Source organism: Lissotriton helveticus, chromosome 9 (assembly GCF_964261635.1).
Source record: "Lissotriton helveticus chromosome 9, aLisHel1.1, whole genome shotgun sequence".
In the NCBI taxonomy this organism is placed as follows: Eukaryota; Metazoa; Chordata; class Amphibia; order Caudata; family Salamandridae; genus Lissotriton; species Lissotriton helveticus.
The window spans coordinates 462,463,377-462,487,835 of record NC_136070.1 but is presented as its reverse complement, the minus strand read 5'-3'; the positions used below and the strand labels follow the sequence as shown (position 1 = coordinate 462,487,835).

Genomic DNA, 24,459 nt, shown 5'->3' with positions numbered 1-24,459 from the left:
GGTAAATGATTTTTAAGGGCTGCTTGATTTAATGGCATGGGAGCACTTGTCGCTTAATTGTTTTCCTGAGTTACGCCAGCACCTGATCGATAGCAAGCTGTCCAACCCGAGGAAGCGGACCGCTGGCTCAGCACCAGGGTCCACAAAGGTCCAGTGGGAGACTCAGCCAAAGGTGGGCAGGGTCCCCAACAGAAGAGTGGGGGGGACAGGGGAAAACAGAAAGGGTTCCACAAAGGCCCCCAAAGTAATCCCCAAGGGAACCAAGGGAAAGGTTCTCAGCCTCCTCAACCCCCGAAGCAGACCGGGGCCCGACAGGTAAACCTGTTCAAAGAGGGCCCATCACCTGTTTTAGGTGTGGCGACCAGGGTCACGTTGCCTCTGACCCTAGGTGTCGCTTATTTGCAAAACCCGCACCCACTGGTGCTCCACCCCGGCAAATAGCTAATGTTAACTTTGGGGAGGAGATAGCAATCCAAGGGGGTGGGGATCCCGTCCAGATGACCCTACTCTCGCTAGGAGATAGTGAAATTGTCCCCGAAAACTACCTATCCAGTAACACTAAGAAATATGGGCAGGTAGTGACCATCAATGTAAAGAAGGCGGAGGCTCTTCGAGATACAGGAGCCAGTGTGACTGCCGTCCGGCAGCACCTGGTGTCTCAAGAGCAGGTCGTACCACACGCCTACTGTAGGGTTGTCAATGCAGACAACTCTGAGAGCCAGTGTCCGATGGCTCAGGTTTCCTTCGAGTGGGGGGGTCTCTGGTACTCTGCAAGTCGCTGTGAGGACCTCCATGCCTGTAGATTGTTTGCTAGGGAACGATTTGGAGAACTCCCCTTGGGGAAAGGTGGAGAAAACGACCCATCTGCGGATGGTGGGTCTACCCGACTGGGCGTGCGTGACCACCCGGTCCATGGCAGCCAGTAGGGGTGTCGAAGAAGTTCTGGAGCCTGAAGGAAAGGCCCAGGAACCGGCCTTAGAGAAAAGGCGCAGGTGGCGCGGGCAGCCGGCCCCTGAAGTTCCCACGACCCAGGAGGAGGCACACCTCGAGGGGGATGCCCTGGAGCCTACCAGGGAACAGATCGCCGAACTGGGGGACCTGCCTGAGCTGACCCATTGGCAGCAAGACGGAGGCCCCTCCAGGGAGGAATTCTGCAAGGAGCAGAAAGAATGCCCTTCTCTCGTGGGTATGCGGCAGCAGGCTGCAGACCAGGCCAATGGTGCTCAGTCCGGAAAATACTTGGTCTACTGGGAGAACGACTTCCTATATTCAGAGCCTAAGGTTGCTGAACATGGAGGACGGTGTGCTGGTGGTACCCCAGAAGTTCAGAGCCTTCCTACTGGGGCTGGCTCACGATGTGCTGTTAGCAGGACATTTGGGGATGGACAAGACCTATGACAAGCTTGTCACCCACTTCTATTGGCCCCAAATGCACAGGAGCTCAGATGCTCACTGTAGGACCTGCCAGACAAGTGGTAAGTGTGGAGGGAGGAACAAGGCCCCCCTCCAGCCATTCCCCATCGTCAGTACCACATTCCATTGAGTGGGAATTGACATTGTGGGACCTCTGGACCCCAAGACAGACATGAGCAACAGGTTCATCCTGGTCTTGGTGGACCATGCCACCCAGTACCCTGAAGCCATCCCTCTGAGAACAGTGACGCCCCCCGTGGTGGGACGAGCGCTGATGGGAATTTTCCCCCGAGTGGAATTCCCTCTATAGGTGGTGTCTGACAGGGGCACCAATTTCATATCCAAGTATATGAAATCCCTGTGGCAAGAGTGTGGTGTAACCTACAAGTTCACCACCCCTTACCACCCCCAAGGAAACAGGTTGGTTGAGAGATTAAACAGAACCCTGAAAGGCATGATCATGGGCCTCGAAGGACCGATGAGGCAAAAGTGGGACGTCCTCTTGCCATGCCTACTCTTTGTGTACCGAGAGATGCCACAGAAGTCACTCGGGTTCAGTCCCTTCGAGCTTCTGTACGGTCACGCGGTCCGCGGACCTCGAGTCTGGTTAGGGAAGGCTGGGAGCAATCTCCCAGGAAACCTCCCCAGTCTGTATACAGTTACATGCTGGCCTTCTGAAACCAGACCAGGCGATTCAGGCAACTTGCTGAGGCAAACCTAGAAGCCAGCCAGGAAGAGATGAAGCGGTGGTACAACCAGAATGCCACTCTGGTAGAGCTTCAAACTGGACAAAAGGTGTGGGTCTTGGCCCCAGTGGAGCCCTGTGCACTTCAGGATAAGTGGACAGGTCCATTTGAGGTTGTGGAGCGCAAGAGTCCTGTCACCTACCTGGTGAACTTGCAATCTCCCAGGAACCCTTTGAGGGTCCTACATGTTAACCGCCTTAGGCCCCACTTGGAGAGGTCCGAAGTGGGCATGCTGTTGGCAACCGATGACGGTATAGAGGAGGAGACCGAGCCTCTTCCGGACCTCTTGGTGGCCTCCGAGCGAGATGAGTCAGTGGATGGAGTTAACCTCTCACCCTCCCTGACCCCTGAGCAGCAGAGTGATTGCCGCCAACTGCTGGGGCAATTCTCTGACTTGTTCTCCCTGGTTCCTGGTGTCACAGATTGGTGCGTTCATGAGGTGGACACGGGAGACAGTTTGCCGGTGAAGTACAAGGCTTACCGCGTGACTGACAGGGTAAGAGCCTGCATCAAAGAGGAAGTCTCAAAGATGTTTGCTCTTGGGGTGGTTGAGTCCTCCAGCAGTCCTTGGGCCAGCCCAGTGGGCTTGGTCCCGAAGGCTGCAACGCCGGGAGCTACACCCGAACTCCGGTTCTGTGTGGACTATCGAGGACTAAATTCAGTCACGAAGACTGACGCGCACCTCATCCCCAGATCAGATGAGCTCATCGATCGGTTGGGGGCTGCATGGTATCTCAGCAGGTTTGACTTAACGTCTGGATACTGGCAGATCGCCTTAACTGACGGGGCCAAAGAGAGGTCAGCGTTTTCAACACCAGATGGGCATTACCTGTTCCGGGTCATGCCATTTGGGATGAAAAACGCCCCTGCCACCTTCCAGAGACTAGTCAACCAGGTGTTGGCATGCCTGACCGAGTTCAGCGCTGCCTACCTGGATGACATCGCAGTGTTCAGCGGCACATGGAAAGAACACTTGCGACACCTCTGGGAAGTATTGGCGGCACTGCGCAAGGCAGGCCTCACGATCAAGGCAAGCAAGTGCAAGATCGGGCAGGGTTCCGTGGTGTATTTGGGACACCAAGTTGGGAGCGGCCAGGTGGCACCCCTTCAGCTCAAAATTCAGACCATCCTGGCTTGGGAACCCCCCAAGACCCAAACGGAGGTGAGGGCCTTCCTCCGACTCACCGGGTACTACAGAAGGTTTGTCAAGGGATATGGTACCATCGTTACCCCCTTGACAGAGCTGACTTCGAAGAAGTAGCCCCGGAAAGTGATCTTGACTGACGCCTGTCAGGAAGCATTCAACACCCTGAAGACGGCCATGTGCACGGCGCCCGTGCTCCTGGCTCCTGATTTCTCCAAAGAGTTCTTAGTGCAGACAGATGCGTCAGAGCATGGGGTAGGGGCTGTCCTTTCACAGATGACTGAGGAGGGCTGGGACCAGAGGTGGAGTGCGATCGAGAGAGAAGCTTTTGCTGTGGTCTGGGCCCTGAAGAAGCTAAGACCCTACTTGTTTGGGTCTCACTTCCGAGTTCAGACAGACCACATGCCCCTCAGACTGTTGATGCAAATGAGGGGTGAGAACCCGAAACTGTTGAGGTGTTCCATTTCTCTACAGAGTATGGACTTCACGGTGGAACACCGCCCTGGCATAGATCACGCCAATGCTGACGGTCTGTCAAGGTTTTTCCGCCTTAGTGATGAGCAACTCCCTGGGGTAGAATAGTTCTACCCACATTTCAGCTGGAGGGGACATATGTTAGACCTGGCACCTTGGCGTGAGTGTCCCTTCCACTTTTTGCTGATGTGCCTCAGATGTTTTGCTGGTATTCGATGCTCAGGGCACTGCGCCACAGCCGATCCGTCCGCAGTGCAAGTGCTCCCAATGTAAAGTGTATCAGTAATTGATTTCCACGATTGGCTTATTTGGTTTACTGTCAGTCCCCAGTAACATGCACGAGGATTGCCGGGGCTTGTAGATACAAATGCTGCTAGTGGGCCTGCAGCGCTGGTTGCGCCACCCACAGAAGCGGCCCCGTAAGGTATGTCTTGGGTCCGCCATTGCAGACCCTGCGTACAGTCTGGTACTGCCACGCAGACTGCGCAAGTGCACACACTTGGCAGTCCCTAAACCTTCCCTAACCTTCATATCAGTCACATCTAGGGTAGGCCTACGGGCAGGGTGCATTGTAAGTGTAAGGTAGGACAAGCCAGGATATGTGTGGCATGTCCTAGTAGTGAATTACCACCCTTTTCGTTCTTCACTATTGAAGGGCTGCCTGTTCTCTTAGGCCAAGGTGAGCTGCCGGGATTATTACACGCTATAGTCCCGGCAGGCTCAGGGAACACGGTGGCACGTCGAGTTTAGTATGCCTGAACTCAGAATAATAAAATACTTCCTTTAGCAAGGTTTATTTTAATATCCTGTTTTTGCAAATGCTACTTTTAGAAAGTTAGCATTTGCTCGCCTAACTATTTCAACCCGCCTCTGCCAGGATGTGTATCTGCTGTCTGGGTTTGTGTGAGTGACAGGGCTGGGGGATTCCCGCGGACAGTCGAGGTTACTAGGTGGTGAATAGGGTGCTTACACCAGGATGGGTGGGCGGAGTAGTCCTTGACTCTGAATAGGGTTGTGCTCCACCACCACAATGCTGGCTCCACCTCCTGCGGAGCGTTTGATATCCCTGCCCTGCACCCTGAAAGAAGACGGCAGCTTCCTGTCAACAGAGTGCTCCAAAACTTGGTTGAACCAGGCTCAGGCCCCCTGGCCTGCAAAGACAAAAGAAACTGAGTATAAATATAGGAGCCCTGCTCCTAACAAATCAGATCCAGTTTTGACCACGGCGAACCTCTGCCTGACTAGAAGGACCAAGAGAAGCTGAAGGACTGAAACCAGTCTGTATCCTGTAAGACTGGCCTGCAGTGGTGCCTTGCTGAGAACGGAGAGGAAAAGCCCAGATAGGAATTTGAAGACTTGTGACTGAAACGATCTCCAAGGGCTTGATCTCGAAATTTGCCCCCTGAACGGAACCCCAGGACCATTGGGTTCTATTCTGATTGTGCCCGTCTGCTGTTGGGCGTTAAGTTCTTATTCCCTCGTCGGATTTGAAACTCGGGTGCCTTCGCCCCTCCTAAGGTTGTGACAGCTCGGAGCCTGGTCGCCCCGTCGCAGAGAGCCCCACTCATCCCTGAGCCGCTCTTCGCTTCAGTGCCGGGCCGCCCGCTCTCCTGTCACCTCGCCTGCTAATGGAGTGCGTTGTGCGCCTCTCATCTTCTCCCGCCGGAATCTGCACGGAGCGCATTCCATAGCCTCGGACGGTCCGTACGTCGACACGTACCCGACTGTCTCTCTTTGCCCTCCTGCATACCAAGGCTCGTGCCGCACCTCAAGAAAGGCCTTCCGTACGGTGGTACCGGAGGCCCGGTGCTGCACCCATCTGCCCGAGAACGCGACGCCCCTCACAGATCCACGAGCACGACCTGGCATGCTAAGAAGTAGTACGCCCCGCAGGCCTGAACGGCGCCTCGCCCCGTGAGCTACATTAGACCCCAGATCGCCGCAACCCTCAACAAGTCCTGCTCTCCCGCCTCGCACCTCGAGGGGGCTCCGAGCCGGAAAGATCCTCTGGAGAACCGTCGGCCTCGTCCCGCGTCCTCCCTCACCAGTAGCCGCGCCTGAAACGCCTCGGACATCCACGAGCAAGGTACACCTGAACTCTGTCTCGAGTTCATATCGGATCCAGGGTCCGCAACGTTCTGTTTTCCCTGTCATCGTACCTTGCTGAACAACGAACATTTAAAGACTAATTGCCTATTTAAATCTGGTGGCCTCAAATCGCTAAACGTTATATGATCTTGTGATAAATCTGCACATGAGTATATCTTTTATATAAAGTCTACGTATTTTTGATACAACCTTACGACTGGTGTCTGTTTGTGGTGGGTTAGTGGGTTTGCTGTGCGTGATCATAAATGCTTAACTAACTATCGCCCTGAGGATTAGCCTTGTCTGCTCGCGCCACGCAACCTAGAGGGTGAGCAGGGGTTATTCGAAGGAGTAGTTCCCTTGCCCTGACTAGAGGAGAGGGTCCCTGCTTGTCGCAAGTGCATACCTGTACCAACCAGAGACCCCCGAGTCTAACATTGGAGGCAGCGGTGAGGATTTCGAATTTGCATTTACGATTCATGTACAGTAAATTACTGATCACCACTTGGTGAGAGCAGACCTATAACAAAGCCACAGATTTACTGTCTTGTCGAGAGATCTCCAATCGCCAAACCATGCCTGGTTCACTCCCCATGAGAGCACCCTCTGTCGTCTCTGGACTAGATGATGTCGATTGGGAAGGGCTTGAAAATTACAAAGCCGAGCAGTTGAAAGGTTTTTGCTTAAAGTTCTGAGTCGCCCAAAGCGGGTGCAAAAACAAAACCCAGACCATCAAGGCACTGAGAGCCTGGAAGGAGTCGAGAGAGCCAGAGAACCAGCTGGTGGTAGATCCACCAGATAGTCTTGTCGAGATGCCCCGAGGCCTGTCGTCAGAAGAGCTGGCGGACAGGGCCGCAACCAGAGCACCTGAAGTAGAGATGGCAAGATTGAACGGACAGATGGCGATGGCGGAGAAGAAACTCCAGCTTGAGCATAAGATACGCATCAAAGAATTGGAGCTGAAAGCAAAAAGCTTGGACACAGCTCCTGGTGGCAGCACAACGCCAGCGCAGGTAGAGTCAAGGGTCTACGTACCAAAAGATGTAGTGAAAGAGTATTTTAAGGGGGATGACATAGGGCAGTGGTTTCGGGCCTACGAGGTAGCCATGTCCTCCCACCGGGTCCCTGAGAGAGATTGGGGAGCAGGGTTGTGGGGGCGGTTCCTGACCGAGGGGCGTGATACCCTGCTAGATCTTCCCTCTGAAGAATCTACTTCCTACCAGCACATGAAAGATGCCCTGATGAACAGATTTGGGTTAACCCCTGAGATGTACCGACAGCGGTTTAGGAATTGTGTGAAGATTAAAGGGGGTACGTATGTGGAGTATGTGACCTTTTTCTGCAGAGCGCTGGATGGTTGGGTGAAGGGTAGTAAGGTAAATGATTTTCAAGGGCTGCTTGATGTAATGGAATGGGAGCACTTGTCGCTTAATTGTTTTCCTGAGTTACGCCAGCACCTGATCAAAAGCATGCTGTCCAACCCGAGGAAGCTTGCTGAGGAAGCGGACCGCTGGCTCAGCACCAGGGTCCACAAAGGTCCAGTGGGAGACTCAGCCAAAGGTGGGCAGGGTCCCCAGCAGAAGAGTGGGGGGGACAGGGGAAAACAGAAAGGGTTCCACAAAGGCCCCCAAAGTAATCCCCAAGGGAACCAAGGGAAAGGTTCTTGGGCAGGTAGTGACCATCAATGTAAAGAAGGCGGAGGCTCTTCGAGATACAGGAGCGGGTGTGACTGCCATCCGGCAGCTCCTGGTGTCTCAAGAGCAGGTCGTACCGCACGACTACTGTAGGGTTGTCAATGCAGACAACTCTGAGAGCCAGTGTCCGATGGCTCAGGTTCCCTTCGAGTGGGGGGGTCTCTGGTACTCTGCAAGTCGCTGTGAGGACCTCCATGCCTGTAGATTGTTTGCTAGGGAACGATTTGGAGAACTCCCCTTGGGGAAAGGTGGAGAAAACGACCCATCTGCAGATGGTGGGTCTACCCGACTGGGCGTGCGTGACCACCCGGTCCATGACAGCCAGTAGGGGTATCAAAGAAGTTCTGGAGCCTGAAGAAGAGGCCCAGGAACCGGCCTTAGAGAGAAGGCACAGGGGGCGCGGGCAGCCGGCCCCCGAAGTTCCCACGGCCCAGGAGGAGGCAGACCTCGAGGGGGATGCCCTGGAGCCTACCGGGGAACAGATCGCCGAACTGGGGGACCTGCCTGAGCTGACCCATTGGCAGCAAGACGGAGGCCCCTCCAGGGAGGTATTCTGCAAGGAGCAGAAAGAATGCCCTTCTCTCGTGGGTATGCGGCAGCAGCCTGTAGACCCGGCCAATGGTGCTCAGTCCGGAAAATAATTGGTCTACTGGGAGAACGACCTCCTATATTCAGAGCCTAAGGCTGCTGAACCTGGGTCAGCCTGTGTGCTGGTGGTACCCCAGAAGTTCAGAGCCTTCCTACTGGGGCTGACTCATGATGTGCCGTTAGCAGGACATTTGGGGATGGACAAGACCTATGACAGGCTTGTCACCCACTTCTATTGGCCCCAAATGCACAGGAGCTCAGATGCTCACTGTAGGACCTGCCAGACTTGCCAGGCAAGTGGTAAGTGTGGAGGGAGGAACAAGGCCCCCCTCCAGCCATTCCCCGTCGTCAGTACCACATTCCAACGAGTGGGAATTGACATTGTGGGACCTCTGCACCCCAAGACAGCCATGGGCAACAGGTTCATCCTGGTCTTGGTGGACCATGCCACCCAGTACCCTGAAGCCATCCCTCTGAGAACAGTGACGGCCCCCGTGGTGGGACGAGCGCTGATGGGAATTTTCTCCCGAGTGGGATTCCCTCTAGAGGTGGTGTCTGACAGGGGCACCAATTTCATTTCCAAGTATATGAAATCCCTTTGGCAAGAGTGTGGTGTAACCTACCAGTTCACCACTCCTTACCACCCCCAAGGAAACAGGTTGGTTGAGAGATTAAACAGAACCCTGACAGGCATGATCATGGGCCTAGAGGACCGATGAGGCGTAAGTGGGACGTCCTCTTGCCATGCCTACTCTTTGCGTGCCGAGAGGTGCCACAGAAGTCGCTCGGGTTCAGTCCCTTCGAGCTTCTGTACGTTCACCCGGTCCGCGGACCTCTGAGTCTTGTTAGGGAAGGCTGGGAGCAATCTCCCAGGAAACCTCCCCAGTCTGTATACAGTTACATGCTGGCCTTCCGAAACCAGACCAGGCGATTCAGGCAACTTGCTGAGGCAAACCTGGAAGCCAGCCAGGAAGAGATGAAGCGGTGGTAAGACCAGAATGCCACTCTGGTAGAGCTTCGAACTGGACAAAAGGTGTGGATCTTGGCCCCAGTGGAGCCCTGTGCACTTCAGGATAAGTGGACGGGTCCATTTGAGGTTGTGGAGCGCAAGAGTCCTGTCACCTACCTGGTGAACTTGCAATCTCCCAGGAACCCTTTGAGAGTCCTATATGTTAAGCGCCTTAAGCCCCACTTGGAGAGGTCCGAAGTGGGCATGCTGTTGGCAACCGATGACGGAATTATTTTTGCCACTATTTTGGTATCAATGTTTATCATAGAGAGCGGCTTATATGACTCACATCTGTTGGATATTTTGTCTGGCTTTAACAACATCACTATGAGAGCTTCTTGCAGGGAAGGGGGGAGCGCACTTTTCTCATAAACTTCAGTAATGACCTCTGGGGGCAAGCAGGTCCACATAAGCCTTATAAAATACACTCTGCAGGCCGTCCAGACCCGCCGCCTTGCCATTAAAGAGCAACACTATGGCCTCTTTTTTTTTTTTTTGAAGACCTTTATTTTACATGAATAGGAATACACAATATAGGGCCTACAACCCCCCGGGCCGGCCGCAATGGTAACACAACCTATATGTCATCATACTGAAAACACAGCCTTTGAGCCGACAACCCAGGGGTCCGGCGGCGGATGAAAATACATAGTAACATGATGGTAAGAATGTAAATATACCACATGACTTAGGTCTTAGATTTTCTTCTCTTTTTAAAACAAACAACAAACCCCACAGTAAAAATAAACCACGGTAAGCACGTTCAGTCCCTCAAAGGGAACAACACAACGTTTAAGTCTGCAGCTTCATTAACATTGGTGTAATGACCATAAACCCAATCTCACATTATGAAGCGCGATAAGCAGTAGGACAGGGTTCATCACAGCCCAAGGAGTTCCATGTTGGCGTATGTAAACTTTAGTTCAAACCATTAATCAGAAAAACACTCATCCGGGTCAACTCGCGGTCGCTCACATATGTCACCCCTAAATTTGTTCCAGGCCCCCCAGATTTGCCCCCATTTTTCGGGGCATCCCCGATGGACAAATACCGCCTTTTCAGCCACCATCGCTTCGTCCATGTCCTTACACCAGTCTCGCAGTGTGGGCAGTACGCTGGATCCCCATAGTCTGGCAATATTACGTTTTGCCACTAACATCCCCAGTGTGGCCCAATCTTGTTGACGGTGGGTCAAATCCTCCGCATCCCAGATATTCAATAGGCAGCGACGTGGGTTGGGCAACAGTGAAATAGTCGTGGATTGGGAAATGGTTCGCATCACCGCTGCCCAATACGTGGCCACCCGGCTACAGTCCCAAATGGTATGGAAGAATGTCCCTCTCTCTCCACATCCGCGGAGGCAATAGTCATGGGAAGCCCTCCCTATTTTGTAAAGGACCTTCTGGTATAGTATGTGCGGTGTAGTATTTTCAATTGAACTAGTTTAAGTCTGGATGGGATCGCTGATTCTCGGGGCGAAGAGAGAGCCTCCTGTCATTCCGAGTCATCAAAGTCGCCAATTTCGCCCACCCAAGTCAGGCGCAATTTGGATAGCATGTCAGGTAGGGTGTTGACCAGTTTCCTATATGTGTAGGACGTCGCTCTATGGGACATATGCTCTGTTAGCAGCCTATCTTCCAACGGAGTGGATTCTTGTACACTATGGCCTCTTTAACGTCCTCAACCTACAAGGGTTGCGTGGCCAAAGAGCTTTCTTGGCCTACCCCCCTCGCCTTCCTATGCTGCGACTCCTGCTTGGCCACTTCATCATATTCTGATATTTAATCTCTCATTTGGGCCTACAGTCTAGGGGTGGGTGCCTGTTCATATGAACGTTCAAGCGCACATATCATATCCTCTAACGTACCTAGCCTGGTTCGTAATGAGTTTGGAAAACACCAGCCTGCGCTCCTATGCATTCCTCGTGAATAGTGACTTTGAGCCTCCCAAAGAGTCCTGTTCCCCTCGACTGTGCTCTCATTCTCCGAGAAAAACATTGTGATGGCTGACCCAATCGTGACATGAAATACTTGATCAAGCAATGACGACAGCTGCAGATGCCATTTGAATGCTGGCCTCGAGTGGGTCGGAATGTCTAGTTCCAGAAGCACAGGGGCATGATCAGAAAGTGTCTTAGAGAGGTGTCAAATCGACACCGTCCATACACTCTTCTGTTTGGATATGAGCCAAATGTCCAACCTGAACCACGAGCCATGTACGATCTATACAAACGTGCCATCCCTCCCCAAGGTGTTTCGGCTGCACCACACATCGACGAGGCCGCCACCTCCATTATTTCACTTATCATCTGTGCAGATTGTTTGCCATGCCATATTGGTAGATCTATCCAATTGCGAGTCTAAATACATATTCAGATCACCACCCCAAATCACTACTGAGGGGGCAATGCTGCTATTTGCCTCCAGATATCATTATAGAACGCAGGGTCATCTACATTAGGACCATAGGAATTTACAAACAAAACCCTCTGTGGTTTGGACACTTTGAACCTATTTTATGAACCTTCTGCCACATGCATCAACATATGGAATTGCGAGCCCTAAATAGCGATTTTCAAGGAATCACTATTTAGGAATCGCAATTTCTTATGCGTGTAGGAATCGCATGAAATTTTAGGATTCCTAAACATTACCTAATAGCAATCTGCAAATTGTGAATCATCATTAAGTAATGCCACTCGATTCATTCCTATGGGCCTACGGGCCCACAGGAATGAATGGGAATGCATTCGCAAATTGCGATTACCAAATTGGTATTCGCAAATTGCGATTCCCTAAATGCATTCGCAATTTAGGTAATCGCTATTAAGTAATGTCACTCCATTCATTCCTATGGGCCTACAGGCCCATGGGAATGAATTCGAATGCATTCGCAAATTTCGATTACCAAATTGTTAATCGCAAATTGCAATTCCCTAAATGCAGTCGCAATTTAGGTAATCACAAAAAATTGTGATTACCTAAGTTGCAAATGGTAAGCCTTTGATGCATCAGAAAAGGCATTTTTTCCCTCGCAACCAAGTCGATTCGCAGAATCGGCCAATTTGCGAGGGCAAAAATGCTTGATGCATGTAACCCTTTGTTCATAAAAATGTAACCTATTTTTATGATTTTTTGTGGGTTTTCTATTGTGTTTGGTGTCTTACTCGTTTAATATATTGTTGTTTTTAAATGCTGTACACTCCTCTCTTCTTAGTTAGACCTGACTGCTCGCTGCTGGCTACTAAGGGTTGAGCAAGGGTCAAATTTATTGAGACCTTTAGTGGACCTTACACTGCGTTAGTGGCATTATTGCTTGTGGACCTGCATACTTACCGCTACCAATAACCCACTTTTATTGGACAACATTGGAAACGCAAAAATCTTCAGTTGCCTCAGAGCCGTTGATCAGTGGATGACATGGAGCCATTTCAAACTGAATGCGTTAAAAACTGAAATACTCAAATGTTGCGAATGGAAAAGTATGACCCACTCTGAGCCAGTCCTGATGACCTGCGACCACCTCCTAGAGTATCCAAGGAAATAATGAACCCTGGAATTACCATGGGCTCCAAGCTATCAAGTGGATAAGATAGCAAGATCAAGCTACTACTTCTTTTTTTTGTCCTCATTTTCCACCCTGGTCGTTCTGTCAAAGTCTGGAGAGAGTGACAAACTGCCTCAGTACCCTGGATGGCAAGGCTATTGAGAGATTAGCCTTTACCTTCAGTAATGTCAAAACCTCTACGGCCTTTATCCAGAAATCATGGGGGAACCACCTTAAGGCATGTATACCAGCGATCAGGGCGCAACCTGATATGTCTAGATATGCCTGGGATAGAGAAAAAAGAAAGCAAGGGCAGCTTAATCATTGGACTGGGGGAAACAAAAAACATCCTAGATCTCACTGTTGTCCCCACTTCAAAAGGAACCAAAAGGCTCTTTTGTTTTGGTTTCCCCGATCTCGTTAGGTCTAGTCTAGAAACCTGCAATACTGATGCCCGCCAAAGGAGGGTGGAATAGAGTCCTTCCATTTGTTTTACAAATTTCTCTTCTAGCCAGAAGGATGGTATAAAAAAGGAGGTGTTTAGCAGGGCCCGTGACAACCTCCATCACACCGAATATTTCGAGTGCCGGATTCATTAAAATGGGGCAGCCAAGCAAAGTAGATAATAGACTACTTATAGAGTCCCAGAAGGGAGACAAAGATGGACAGTCAAGAAACATATCAAAATCTGAGGCGGCTATTGCCCCACACTTCATACAAGATACTGGTAAGATATTAATTCATTCATTTGAGCTCACCATATACCTAGGATTGCCGGGAAAAAACGTAGGCGTCGAAGGGAAAAGGGAGGTCTAGCGGCTCTGGATCTTCAACTGTATGCATGGGCATTCCAACGTACCCACTCTCGCATGCTATTGGAGATGCCCAGTAACATCGGGATTGGCTGTATGTTTGGGGCTATGCTTAGTGGGGCAAATCTATCAAAGGAGGGGTTTTTGTTTAAATTTGGAGACCCCAAATGTTTAAAAAAAATACAGAACGAGGGTTAAACCACGTAGTTCGGTAATGCTAGGATATTTCTCTAGTAAGACACCTCTGTGGGATTCACCTGGGGGCCCGGGGTGGCTTAATGACAGTCTCGCTTTGCCCTTGAGAGATGGAGGTGTGGGGTGACCTGTTTGTGGAGGGGGTTCTTGTATCATGGGAATCCCTCAGAGATAGAGTTGGTTTAAACCTTTCCAAGTTCAAGTACCTACAGATAGCTAGCTGGGCCCAGTCACAGTCCATCAGTAAGGGTAGATTCCCAGTAGGGGAAGGTAACCATCTTGAGTTCCAGCTTCTTAATAAAACTCCGGCTATAAAGGAAATCTCTTTTAGGTACCATACAATTCTAGAGGAGATGGACGTCGAATTCCAACTGGCTGATAAGCTCTGGGAGAGCTCCCTCTTGGATCAGGATGTGGGAAACCTTTGGCTCAATTCTTTTAAGTTACTGTGGGAAATTGTCAAACCAGCATGGCTCCGAAGGAATCACCTCTTCACCCTGCACAGGGCCTATTATTCACCACAGAGGCTCTCAAAGTTTTTAAGATCAAGCTACTACTATGAAAACTCTGCGATGCATCTTCCCCCACCTAGGATTTCCTCACAAGGCCCAAACTGCTACCTCTCTTGTACTGTCTAAACTTGATTATGCCAATGGCCTCTACTCTGAATCATCTTTATCAACTTTGAAAAGTCTACAACAAATTCAGAACTCTGCTGCCAGACTACTTCTACATGTAAAGCCACAAGCACATATCTCCCCTGCCTTGAGTGCCCTACATTGTTTACTGGTTGCCAGAAGATCCAACTTCAAGTTGCTTTCTAGCACCCAAAAAGCACTATATGGAACAGGACCACTTTTCATCAGGAATAAAACCATCAAATGCATAGAACAAAGGAACCACAGCTCTAGATTGGCACCTCATCTCATAACCCCCTCATACAAGAAAACATATGGTTGGTACATCTTTCTCTGTTCAAGCAGCCAAACTTTGGAATTCCTTTCCCCCCAAAATGGATCCACAGATAACTATCTTGTCTGCAGTAGACTACTCAAGAGTTGGCTCTTTCCTACATGACCACCATACTCAAAACACAAATTTACCGCATATGAATGTGTACGTAAACACGTATAATTTGATTATATGCAAATACTTAAATATGTGCATTTCTTTGTACAAATATATATCCTACTTAAGGTTGATAATATAAAGATATTCTTATAGGTCTGCTTAACAAATATATATATATTACTTACGGTATATATATATATATATATATATATATATATACACACACACATATATATATATACACACACACATATATATATATATATATAAACACACATATATATACACACACATAGTATATGATTAGAATGTATATGAGTCTCTGTATTATTTTATTTTATCTATCACAATTGTAAATATAATCAGGACAATTCTATCTATAAGTGCTTCACTACTGAAATATTGGGAAAATTGAAATACATACATGCAAATAAATAAACAAAAAATCACTAAAAGTCCCAAAATCAAATATTATTACAAATACACAAATAAATGTATGTACAACAACACTTGAAAGTCTGAGTTTCTAACTATGTATCCATACATGCACATATGGCACTTCCTATAATACAACTTTAAATATCTTTAATATTTTCAGTATACATGTATACCTTTCTAAGTAATTATCTATCTATATCTTTATTACTTTACTCCTACTGTAGACATAAAATAAGGCCTTCAACTCTCCCCAATGCACTACTCTATATCTCATCCAATACCTCTCTCAATATATCCTCTACCTCTACTCTGACTCACCCAGAACATTATTGTACTACTATATTCTCCTTGATAACCCTTTCTAGACTTTTCTCTCCTTTCTCCCTTCTTTGACTCATCCCATACATCCTTTTACTTTTATGATCTCCCAAATTAACACACTTTGGACTCTTCCCTCCTCTATTCCTCCTTTTACTAATCCTAAACCTCATTCTACCACTATTATCTCCCTAATAACCCTTTGTAGACTCCTCCTTCCTCTATCCCTCCTTTGACTCATCCCAAACCTCATTTCACTACTATGGGCTCCCAAATAAGACTTTCTAGACTCTCCCCTCCTCTATTCCTCCTTTATCCTATTAAATCCAACTAACAGACTCACAAGTCCACAGCTCCAATCAGCAACTTATATTGTTCTATACTAATCCATCACTAATCCATTTTGGGTTACGGAGTAGCGTGCTACTCGCCAAAAAGCACGTCAACGCCTCATAAGGGTTAGTAAGCGCTAATTAAATACAATCACAGTTACAGGTACAATATCTATGACCACCAATGAGACCCATTAAGAAGAGGCGTGGCACACCGGGGAAGCCATGACCATCTGCATCACCAAATGGGAGGGGGATGGAAATACATCATTCACAGCCATTCAGCTGTCAGAGCTCCTGGCAAATCAGCCCTGAACATACTGTAAATAAATATTTGATCACATCTTTCAAAGAGTCACCCTTGCAAAATGAATCAATAAAACCAGAATTCAAGGAGGGTAAAAGCAGAATGGCTTCATGTGTGGGGAACACCCTTATATTCCTAAATATCAATGCAAATAACGGAATCCCTTTCTCTATATCACTGTTCTGATTGGCAACCCTTACACAAGGGCAAAGGGGGTTTGGTATGTCACAAATCAAAATCAGGGGTCTGAGCAGGGGTGGCTGGTCTGCTGGAGGAGTGGGGGGGGCAGGGGAATGGGGTACTAGAAGTCACAGGGGATAAAAACATTAAAAATAAAACAAATAGACCTGCAGCCATGCCCGTCATGCTCTTCTGCTCCTCTTCACCTATTCATGAAGGCACAGGGTCCCAGAATTCCCTGCGGGCAATCCTGAAGCTGCTCTCTTGCATGAGAGCAGCTTCAAGATTGGACTGAGTGCCCTCAAATGGCGTTCCAGGCCGGACTGGGAGTCTGTGCCTGCTATGTCCAAACCAGCTGCATTGCTGGGTTGAAGAGAGCTTTCACTGTGCATGATGGTTTGGCTGTCCTGAGACAGCAGTCCAAACCATCATGCGTTGTGATGGGAGTGCTCTACCACTCCCAGGTCCGGACTGGCCATAGCGGGCACCGGGTAATCCCCTGGTGCGCCGCAAGGGTGGGGGCCGGTTTTGAGCCGTGGGGGCTGATATTGTTACAGGCCCTGCAACAAAATCGGCCAAAAACCGGCCCTAGCGAAGCGCTCGGCGGCACCTCCTGCACCCCCCTCCCGAGTGGGGAGGGGGGGCCGGCCGAGCACTTTGCCAGGGCCGGTTTTAGTTCCCAGTCCGGCCCTGACCACTCCCCTCAGTGCCTGTCACTGCCAGACCCTGCACCAAGACTCGGCAGAACAGGACAAAAAAAAAGAGTAATGTTTTATTTTTCCTTTCCTGACGTTTTTTTGGGGGGTTGGGGGGGGGTGGTGACGTTCCTTAGCAGAAGGGCCGCTACTGGGTCTGAGAGCAACCTCCTAAAGAAAGGTCAGTGGGTGCATACACACTGCTATGTAGCAGCAGTGACTGAAATGCATTATCTGCAAATGCCAGACTGCACCTGGCAAATTCTTGTGCCTGGCACCTGAAGGGGGATCTAAGTGCCATTTCCAATGGGGGGTGCAGTACCGCACTATGTTCACACATGCCTTTCTGACCTGCTGTAGTCCATTTGCCAACTGATCCATATTTCGGCCACATGTTCCATTTCACAGGTATCCATGGAGTCTAACCTTTTACAAGGTAATGCACATCATGTTTGTTTATTGGGCACACAGCCCTGAAGTGGGTTCTCAGTTTCACAAACTCGGGGTAGACACCCAATATATTAAGACGGTTCTCAGCCACCCACATTGCGGATTACTAAATCAATACAAAGAAACTATTTCATGAAGACTATTTATTTAGCAGTTTGAGCTAAACAGAAACACAATTTACATACGAGAAAACCGGTTTTACGAAATGTCAGTTCTGCACTATTTATATATATACACACACACAGAATTATCTGCTATTCAGAGTTGAAGAGTTCACTTTTGTAAAGTTAAACATAGCATATAAGCAGCTGTGCCAAGTTTAATTTGCTATTTATTACAAACTTTTAATGCAAGGCATGAGCCATGGCTCAGAAGATAATATTTATGCTAACAATATTTTTGGGCTATATTTTTGTGTGTCGATATTTTGGTACTCTGCTCTTTGTCATGGAACTGATACAGATATTTTGATGTAGATATGAGTACACCAATGCTGGTATGGACACTGACAGCAGAGTTAGAACTCAAACACTGACACTAACAATGAAACTGATAATGGGACAGTAACATTGGAGCACTGGTATTACAACACTGACATTGAGACACACTCGGAGACAAACGGTGCATGAACTCAGACATAGGGCTACATGGACTCAGGCATGAGAACAGACTAGAAAAATGCCACTGGGACACGATCAGTGACACATGAACTCAGGCACTAGAGTACCGATTGCAATACAGGGAAATGTCCATTGGAGTGTAAAATTTTAGGGGCATATTCACAAGAAAATGTCGGAGCAGAGAACTGTGCAATTTTTGGCAGCGCTGCGCTCTGACATTTTCAAAATGCAGGGATGAGCCGTATTTACAAGAATGTGGGACAACATCCTGCACATTAACAATCAATAATGGCAATTTGCACCTTCTATGTGTGCTGCAAAATGCAGCACACATGGAAAGAGCAAAACATGAACAGAATGTAATAATTTCCCCTTGTTGTGCTACTCTAATACCTGGTATTCCATGGCATTAGCTTGTGGCACTACCTCAGCCTTGTAAATCTGGGGCAGCAGCAAAAAGCAATAGGTGTTGTGGTGGAACGCCCACAGCAACACCCATTACACGCCCCTTTGCGGTAGAGGACTGCAGCAGAAAGGGGCATATTTACAAGGTGGTGTTAAGCCATGCAAAGTGGCTTAGCGCCACCGCGTAAATATGGAAAATGGTGCTGCGCCACTGGAGCGTCATAAAAAGTGACGCTCTGGTGGTGCTGAGGCCTTGTAAATATGCCTTTTAGTCACAAACATTGGGGCACTAACACTGAAGGAAACAATGACAAATGATTTAGGGCCATGTGCATGAACACATTTTCCCATAGACACAGAATAGGCAAAACCCTTTGATGCATCAGGCCCTTAGGCTCTAGGACCCCAGTTTTGTCATTTCATAGTTCTTTGTATAGAAAATGTTACTATTAACCACATTACTGGTACTGTTTCATCACTGTTGAAGGCTGCAAGGCTGGCCTATAGTAGAAATCGAAATAGACTAGTCAATTTGTTGCGGAACCTAGAACTAATTGCAATACAATTTCTGTGAGTGGATTGTTATTGAAATTTTTCCGTAGAAAACGATGGTGAAAAGTCTACCACTCTATCATGGCGCGTTAATCCAATATGGCGGATTTTTCAAAATGGCTGCCCATTATTTGAGATATAGGGTATAAGTGTTTATATGCCCATGTGTGGTATCATTTTATATGTTTTTAGGGACGGCAAAGTCAAAAATAACATCAAAAATTGTTTCTGATGACCATAATATCAAATAATCGCGGAATATGTCAGATAGACAAAGTTTGCATAATTTTTTCGTTATCTTATATGACAAAGTGTGAAGGAACGTAAATATTACAATTAACTTTTGAAATAAAAAGTTTGCTATTGTTTGTGTTTTGTTTTGTAACTTTGTTGTTATTGTTTGTTTTTTTGTTAATCAAAACATGTTTCATTTATGTGTTACAGGTTTTTGCGAGTTGCTGTGAGATACAGAGAAAATGGACGTAGAAAAGTATTTAATTTGTGATGTGGTGTTTCAAGAAGATGACGATGTATCTGTACTCACTGAAAGAGGAGTGACTGGAATTAAAAAAACATGCAAGGAGAGAAAAATATCTAAGTTTCACGTTTGTGTTGGGCAGAAAGTTCACAAGAAATGTAGAGCGTGTTTTGTTAACTTGAAAACTCCGTTCCAGGAGAAAGAATCAGATCCCACAACTTCTCGTGTTCTACGGTCGCTACATTTGGTCACCAATTTATTCATGAGAAGTGATATCATACAACCTTTAAACATTGGTGATGGGTCATTGTAAATTCTTTAGAAAACTATTGAAATCGTTTCACTGGAAACACAGTAATTGATTACAAGCACATCTAGAAGTTACACTTACGTAAAAATAAATCTGAATTACATTAGGGTTGCATATATGTCAATCAGTTACACATAATTGTGTGGCATGTGACCTGACGAAGGACTCCAAAGAAATTAATATCAATGGCAATACACACATTCAAAAAACATTCTCAAACTGTAATTCGAAAAATTTGATTTACTGTATCAAGTGTCCATGCGAAAATTTTTACATTGGACAGACTATTCAGGCAGTGAAAACCCGGATTTTACAACATAAATCCAGGATCAAGTGTCAGACCATAGGGGCTCCTTTGGTCAATCATTATTTCACACACAACCATTCATTTACAGACATGTACTGGTCAGTACTGTGTTGTGTGACGAATCTGAGTAAAGGAGAAACAGAGGTTAAACTCAACCATCTGGAAGCGAGACTTATTAAAAAATACCAAACATCTAAAACAGGGTTCAATGATAAGATAAGGTTTGGTCATTACTTAGTTGAATAGTGCATGCGATCACGTGTATGTAAATAATTTGACGGTAATATGTAGAGAGGCTTTGTTTCTCTATATATATAAAATTGTTTGATCTGTACCTGCTGATAATGTGACTGTGTGTTTGTATATTGAATTTTCTTATTGTACATTCTGTAATGTATATGAAACTACCTCAGATTGTAAGAGGCGCTGGCAACTAACTGGGATATAAGGTCTCTTTAATACTCATTTTTGACAGATATTAGAATTAGTTTGTTTTGTTTTTCTATTCTAGGTATTCCTTTTTTGTATGATCGCATTATATACTTTTACATCACCACGTTTTAGAATAATGATAATGATGTTTGAAAGTTGCTTAGACACGATTGTCACCATCTTGGATCAGGCTCTGATTGAGACCTTAAGCACAGAGTCTGTTTACTCTTTCCAGTTTAGAAATAGTCGGAATAGTCTGTTGTTTGTTTCCATGCACTATGTAGGGCAGGATATAGATAGCCGGAGTTAGACTTTTCTTCCGGTAGCGGGAACGAAAGGCGCATTGTAACGGACGTACAAACAGAGTTGATTACGGCGACTGAAAGGGGCGGTATTTGGTTTTGGAGCAACTCCACAGTATTTGAATAATTGACGCCATCTCGTTTCTCCAACTAGATGACTTGAAATGTAAGTAATGGGGCACGCTAGAGTTCCTTGTGCCATTTCCGAGCTGAGCAATGAATATATGAGTTTGTAGTTATAATAATTTAGTTTATACTTTTTTTGATTCTTGCATTTAGAAAATTGGATAGCAGAGTTTTGTCAAGCAATAGCGTAGCACTACCCGAAGTGGTAGGTGCAAGAGATCGATTTACCTCGATTTTGAGAGGTGGATGACGAAACTGGCACCTTTGGTACTAAGAGGTGGAACACAGCTTATTGCTGGTAAGTTTGTTTTGAATTGTGGCATTTGGTTGTGGATGCACTATTATGTAGTAGGTACCATTCACACTTTGTGGTGTAGTGGATTATGGGTCTATCATGATATGGATTTGTGCACTTTAGGTGGTGTTATTTCATTTCTTTTTCTAAAAAAAATGTTGCCAAGACCTCGAGAATTTTTTCTTCTCCTTGAGCTTTAGGGGCACCTTTGGGCGCTGGTGTCCGTGACTGCAATAGTCGTATATGTATATAGATATGTATTTATTATTATTATTATTCTTTTTGTAGGTAATTTTGTACTTGTTGCCCAAAGTCCTGAAGAGGCCTTCAACTGTTTTGATAGGCCGAAACGCGTCGACAGTTACCATAATCCGACACCATACAAATGTGGAATTGATTGTGAAAAATCCTAACAGAGCTTTTCAAAAAAACATAAAGTTATTTTAGCTTCCTAGGCTCTATGACTATATGGTGATTGTGAAAAAGGAATTAAGGCTAAAAAAAGATTATGCCATGAATTTCCTTATGTAAAAAAATTGGGCTTCATTTAAACACGGGAGAATAAGGGTATAAAAGTGTGGTTTTCATGTGTATTGTTTTTGTTTTGTTGTACAGTGTATATAATGTGGATAGATATATGACGTCTGGATATTTATGTATATAAAATGAAACAAAACCAAAAAATCCAGTGTAAAGAAAATTTGGTTGACTAAAATAAGTAATTTAAACCAATTTCTTGTGCTTGTGTATAATTTTGTTGGTTAATATTTTCTGATAGCGATTAGATGAACAAAGAATATTAGGTGGTAGATTTATTCTGTGTGTAAATTAATAACCATGGACAGATAATTTGGAGTATCTGTCTTTCAACTAGAAGGTTCCTTAAAAGAAATACCAGAGGCATCATTGTACTTATTTTGTTTTAATCAGTTACACAGGCCATGGCTAATGCTTATCATAAATAGCATCCAAGGTCAGGCAAGAGCAGATGACACAAATAGCATCTTATGAAGAATTGCCTGTAACAAAATTTTCATAATCTAGTAATACCTCGTGCGTAAGAAATGGAATGCTTGTGTATCTCCACTCTGGTGGAGCACTTAGGATCCTGGCAGTCAGAGCCCTGCTGAACACATGGTGATCACAGGAATTCATAAGTCGCTAACTGAATATCTCCTAACTTTTTTTTGTGTACAGGTTTTCAGTCACAGGATACAAGACAGATGTAAAAAAGTCTCTCTTGTTCTCGGTTGTCTCCTTGTTAGCTTAGACGAGAATAAATGCCTACAGTACTGCACAAATAAGTAGATAAATATTTTCTAACATCAACTGTCACATGAAATTTCGATAACTTTGTATTTGAAGAAAAAGACCAAATAAAATATTCACAGAAGCAGATATCAACAAAACAAATATTTTTCACGTATCCATTTTCAATTTTACATGTTTTCGCCAATTTTGTTCATTAATATAAAACACAACTCTTCAAATAATCATTTAGAATTCTAGTAACACTGAGCAACATACCAGGAAAATGTGGAATTCTCTTTCCATTTAGCTTGTATGCAACACCAATTTTGATCTCATCGAGAACATCCAGAATATCAAGCTTTGTCAGTGCTAACCTGTTTCAGAAAATACACACATGGTTAGGATGAATAATTTGTGAGATAATTCACCCTAGTTCAATATATAGTTTATTAGTTAATTAAAACCATAAATCTGTGGAAAGAAGAAAATAAGTACACCATAGTAAATCATATAATTTACAATGCACCCTGCATGCATAGTTTAGTAATCCATAAAATTGTTCACACCAGTTTAGCTCCATAAATAAAAGTCAGAAAGCTGATTTGGACACAAGAAAAAACTCAACTGACAGCTGTAAAGGATTCCTACTAAACTGCAGCCATATCAGTCATCACTTATACTTCTGGGTACCAAAGTCCCCACAGGTAATGACAATCCATTACTTGTTTAAATCGCACATCCGGTGGACAGAGTAGAAAGCCAAGCTTTTCTTCTGGTATCTGAACTGGTAAGAGGGAGTAACCTGTTATGGTTGAGGGCATCATGCACTGTACAATGAAGAGTAGCATACATTTGTGACAACCATTGATATCTAGGCCAATCTTCTTCAGAAAGGAGTGTTAATGGGCTTCTAGGTTTGGAGCTGCCCTCACTAATCCCACTTTAGGAATTTAATCAGTTAGGGCGATGAGGGGACATAAGCAAATTAGGTGAATTTTACAACCACCACAATAGTTACCGGTCTTGTTTGAAGAAGAGGAGCGGATGTGTATTAACCGGTTGGATATTATTGGGCATTATGTAAATCATCAGTTTTTGGAACCTTGTGAGAGAAACTAGGATGCAGTGAAGTACAGGATGTCCTAACAGGTTTCACTTTTGTGGGCTCAGAAGTTTGAAAGTTCTATTTCCCCCGGGGAAGGGTCTAGATGAAGATTCTCCTGTTGATCATTTTTTGTTTTTTAGCATCTCTTGTTGATATTTAAGAGCATTATTTATAGATTTGCTTATGGTTTTATTGAGAATTAATAGGGATAGGTCGTTTCTGCAAGTCTCTCCCTAACCTTGTCTCCTTCTGATGGATCACTGCTTTTTTGTGTATGGGATGTTACCTAGTTTGAATTTCCCCCTTGGATGTCCTTTCAGGAGCAATGCTTCCAACTGAAAAGCAATATGGGTTGTTAATGTTGTGGAGGTTTTTGTTCTTGGACAGTTTCATATTTGGCAGGTTTTGGTCCAAGATTGTAACATGAATCTCATGGTTCTTATTGTCCTGCTGAGTGGAAGATGACTTGTGAGGTCATGGTTGTGATATAATGAATAAAAGAGTGGGGTAATTTGATATACTTTGTAAGTTCCTATATCACCTTCTGGGCTTCATGTTAAGATATTTCATCTATACAACACTGTGCAGCCACCTTTGTATATGATCCAAAAATAATAAAAGTCAGTCCTTTGTAAATAATATTTAAAAAAATGCCCTGCAGCCTTCTACATGTCAATGCAGTGTACAGGAAACAAAGCATAATGCCTAGGACACAGGAAAACCAATGACAACATATGTAGAAAAATGACGAACAGATATTAGCCAGACAAGCCAGA

At 46.0% G+C, this 24,459-nt stretch overlaps 1 protein-coding gene across 1 annotated transcript in view; it reads right to left on the bottom strand.

Moving 5' to 3' along the window:
• ADSS1 (adenylosuccinate synthase 1) overlaps positions 1-24,459 on the bottom strand; it is a 475,994-nt gene that overhangs the window by 36,181 nt on the left and 415,354 nt on the right. The window contains exon 11 of the mRNA XM_078660279.1: positions 22,855-22,952. Within this exon, the coding sequence (XP_078516405.1) occupies positions 22,855-22,952 (98 nt within the window). The remainder of the gene's footprint in view (positions 1-22,854; positions 22,953-24,459) is intronic.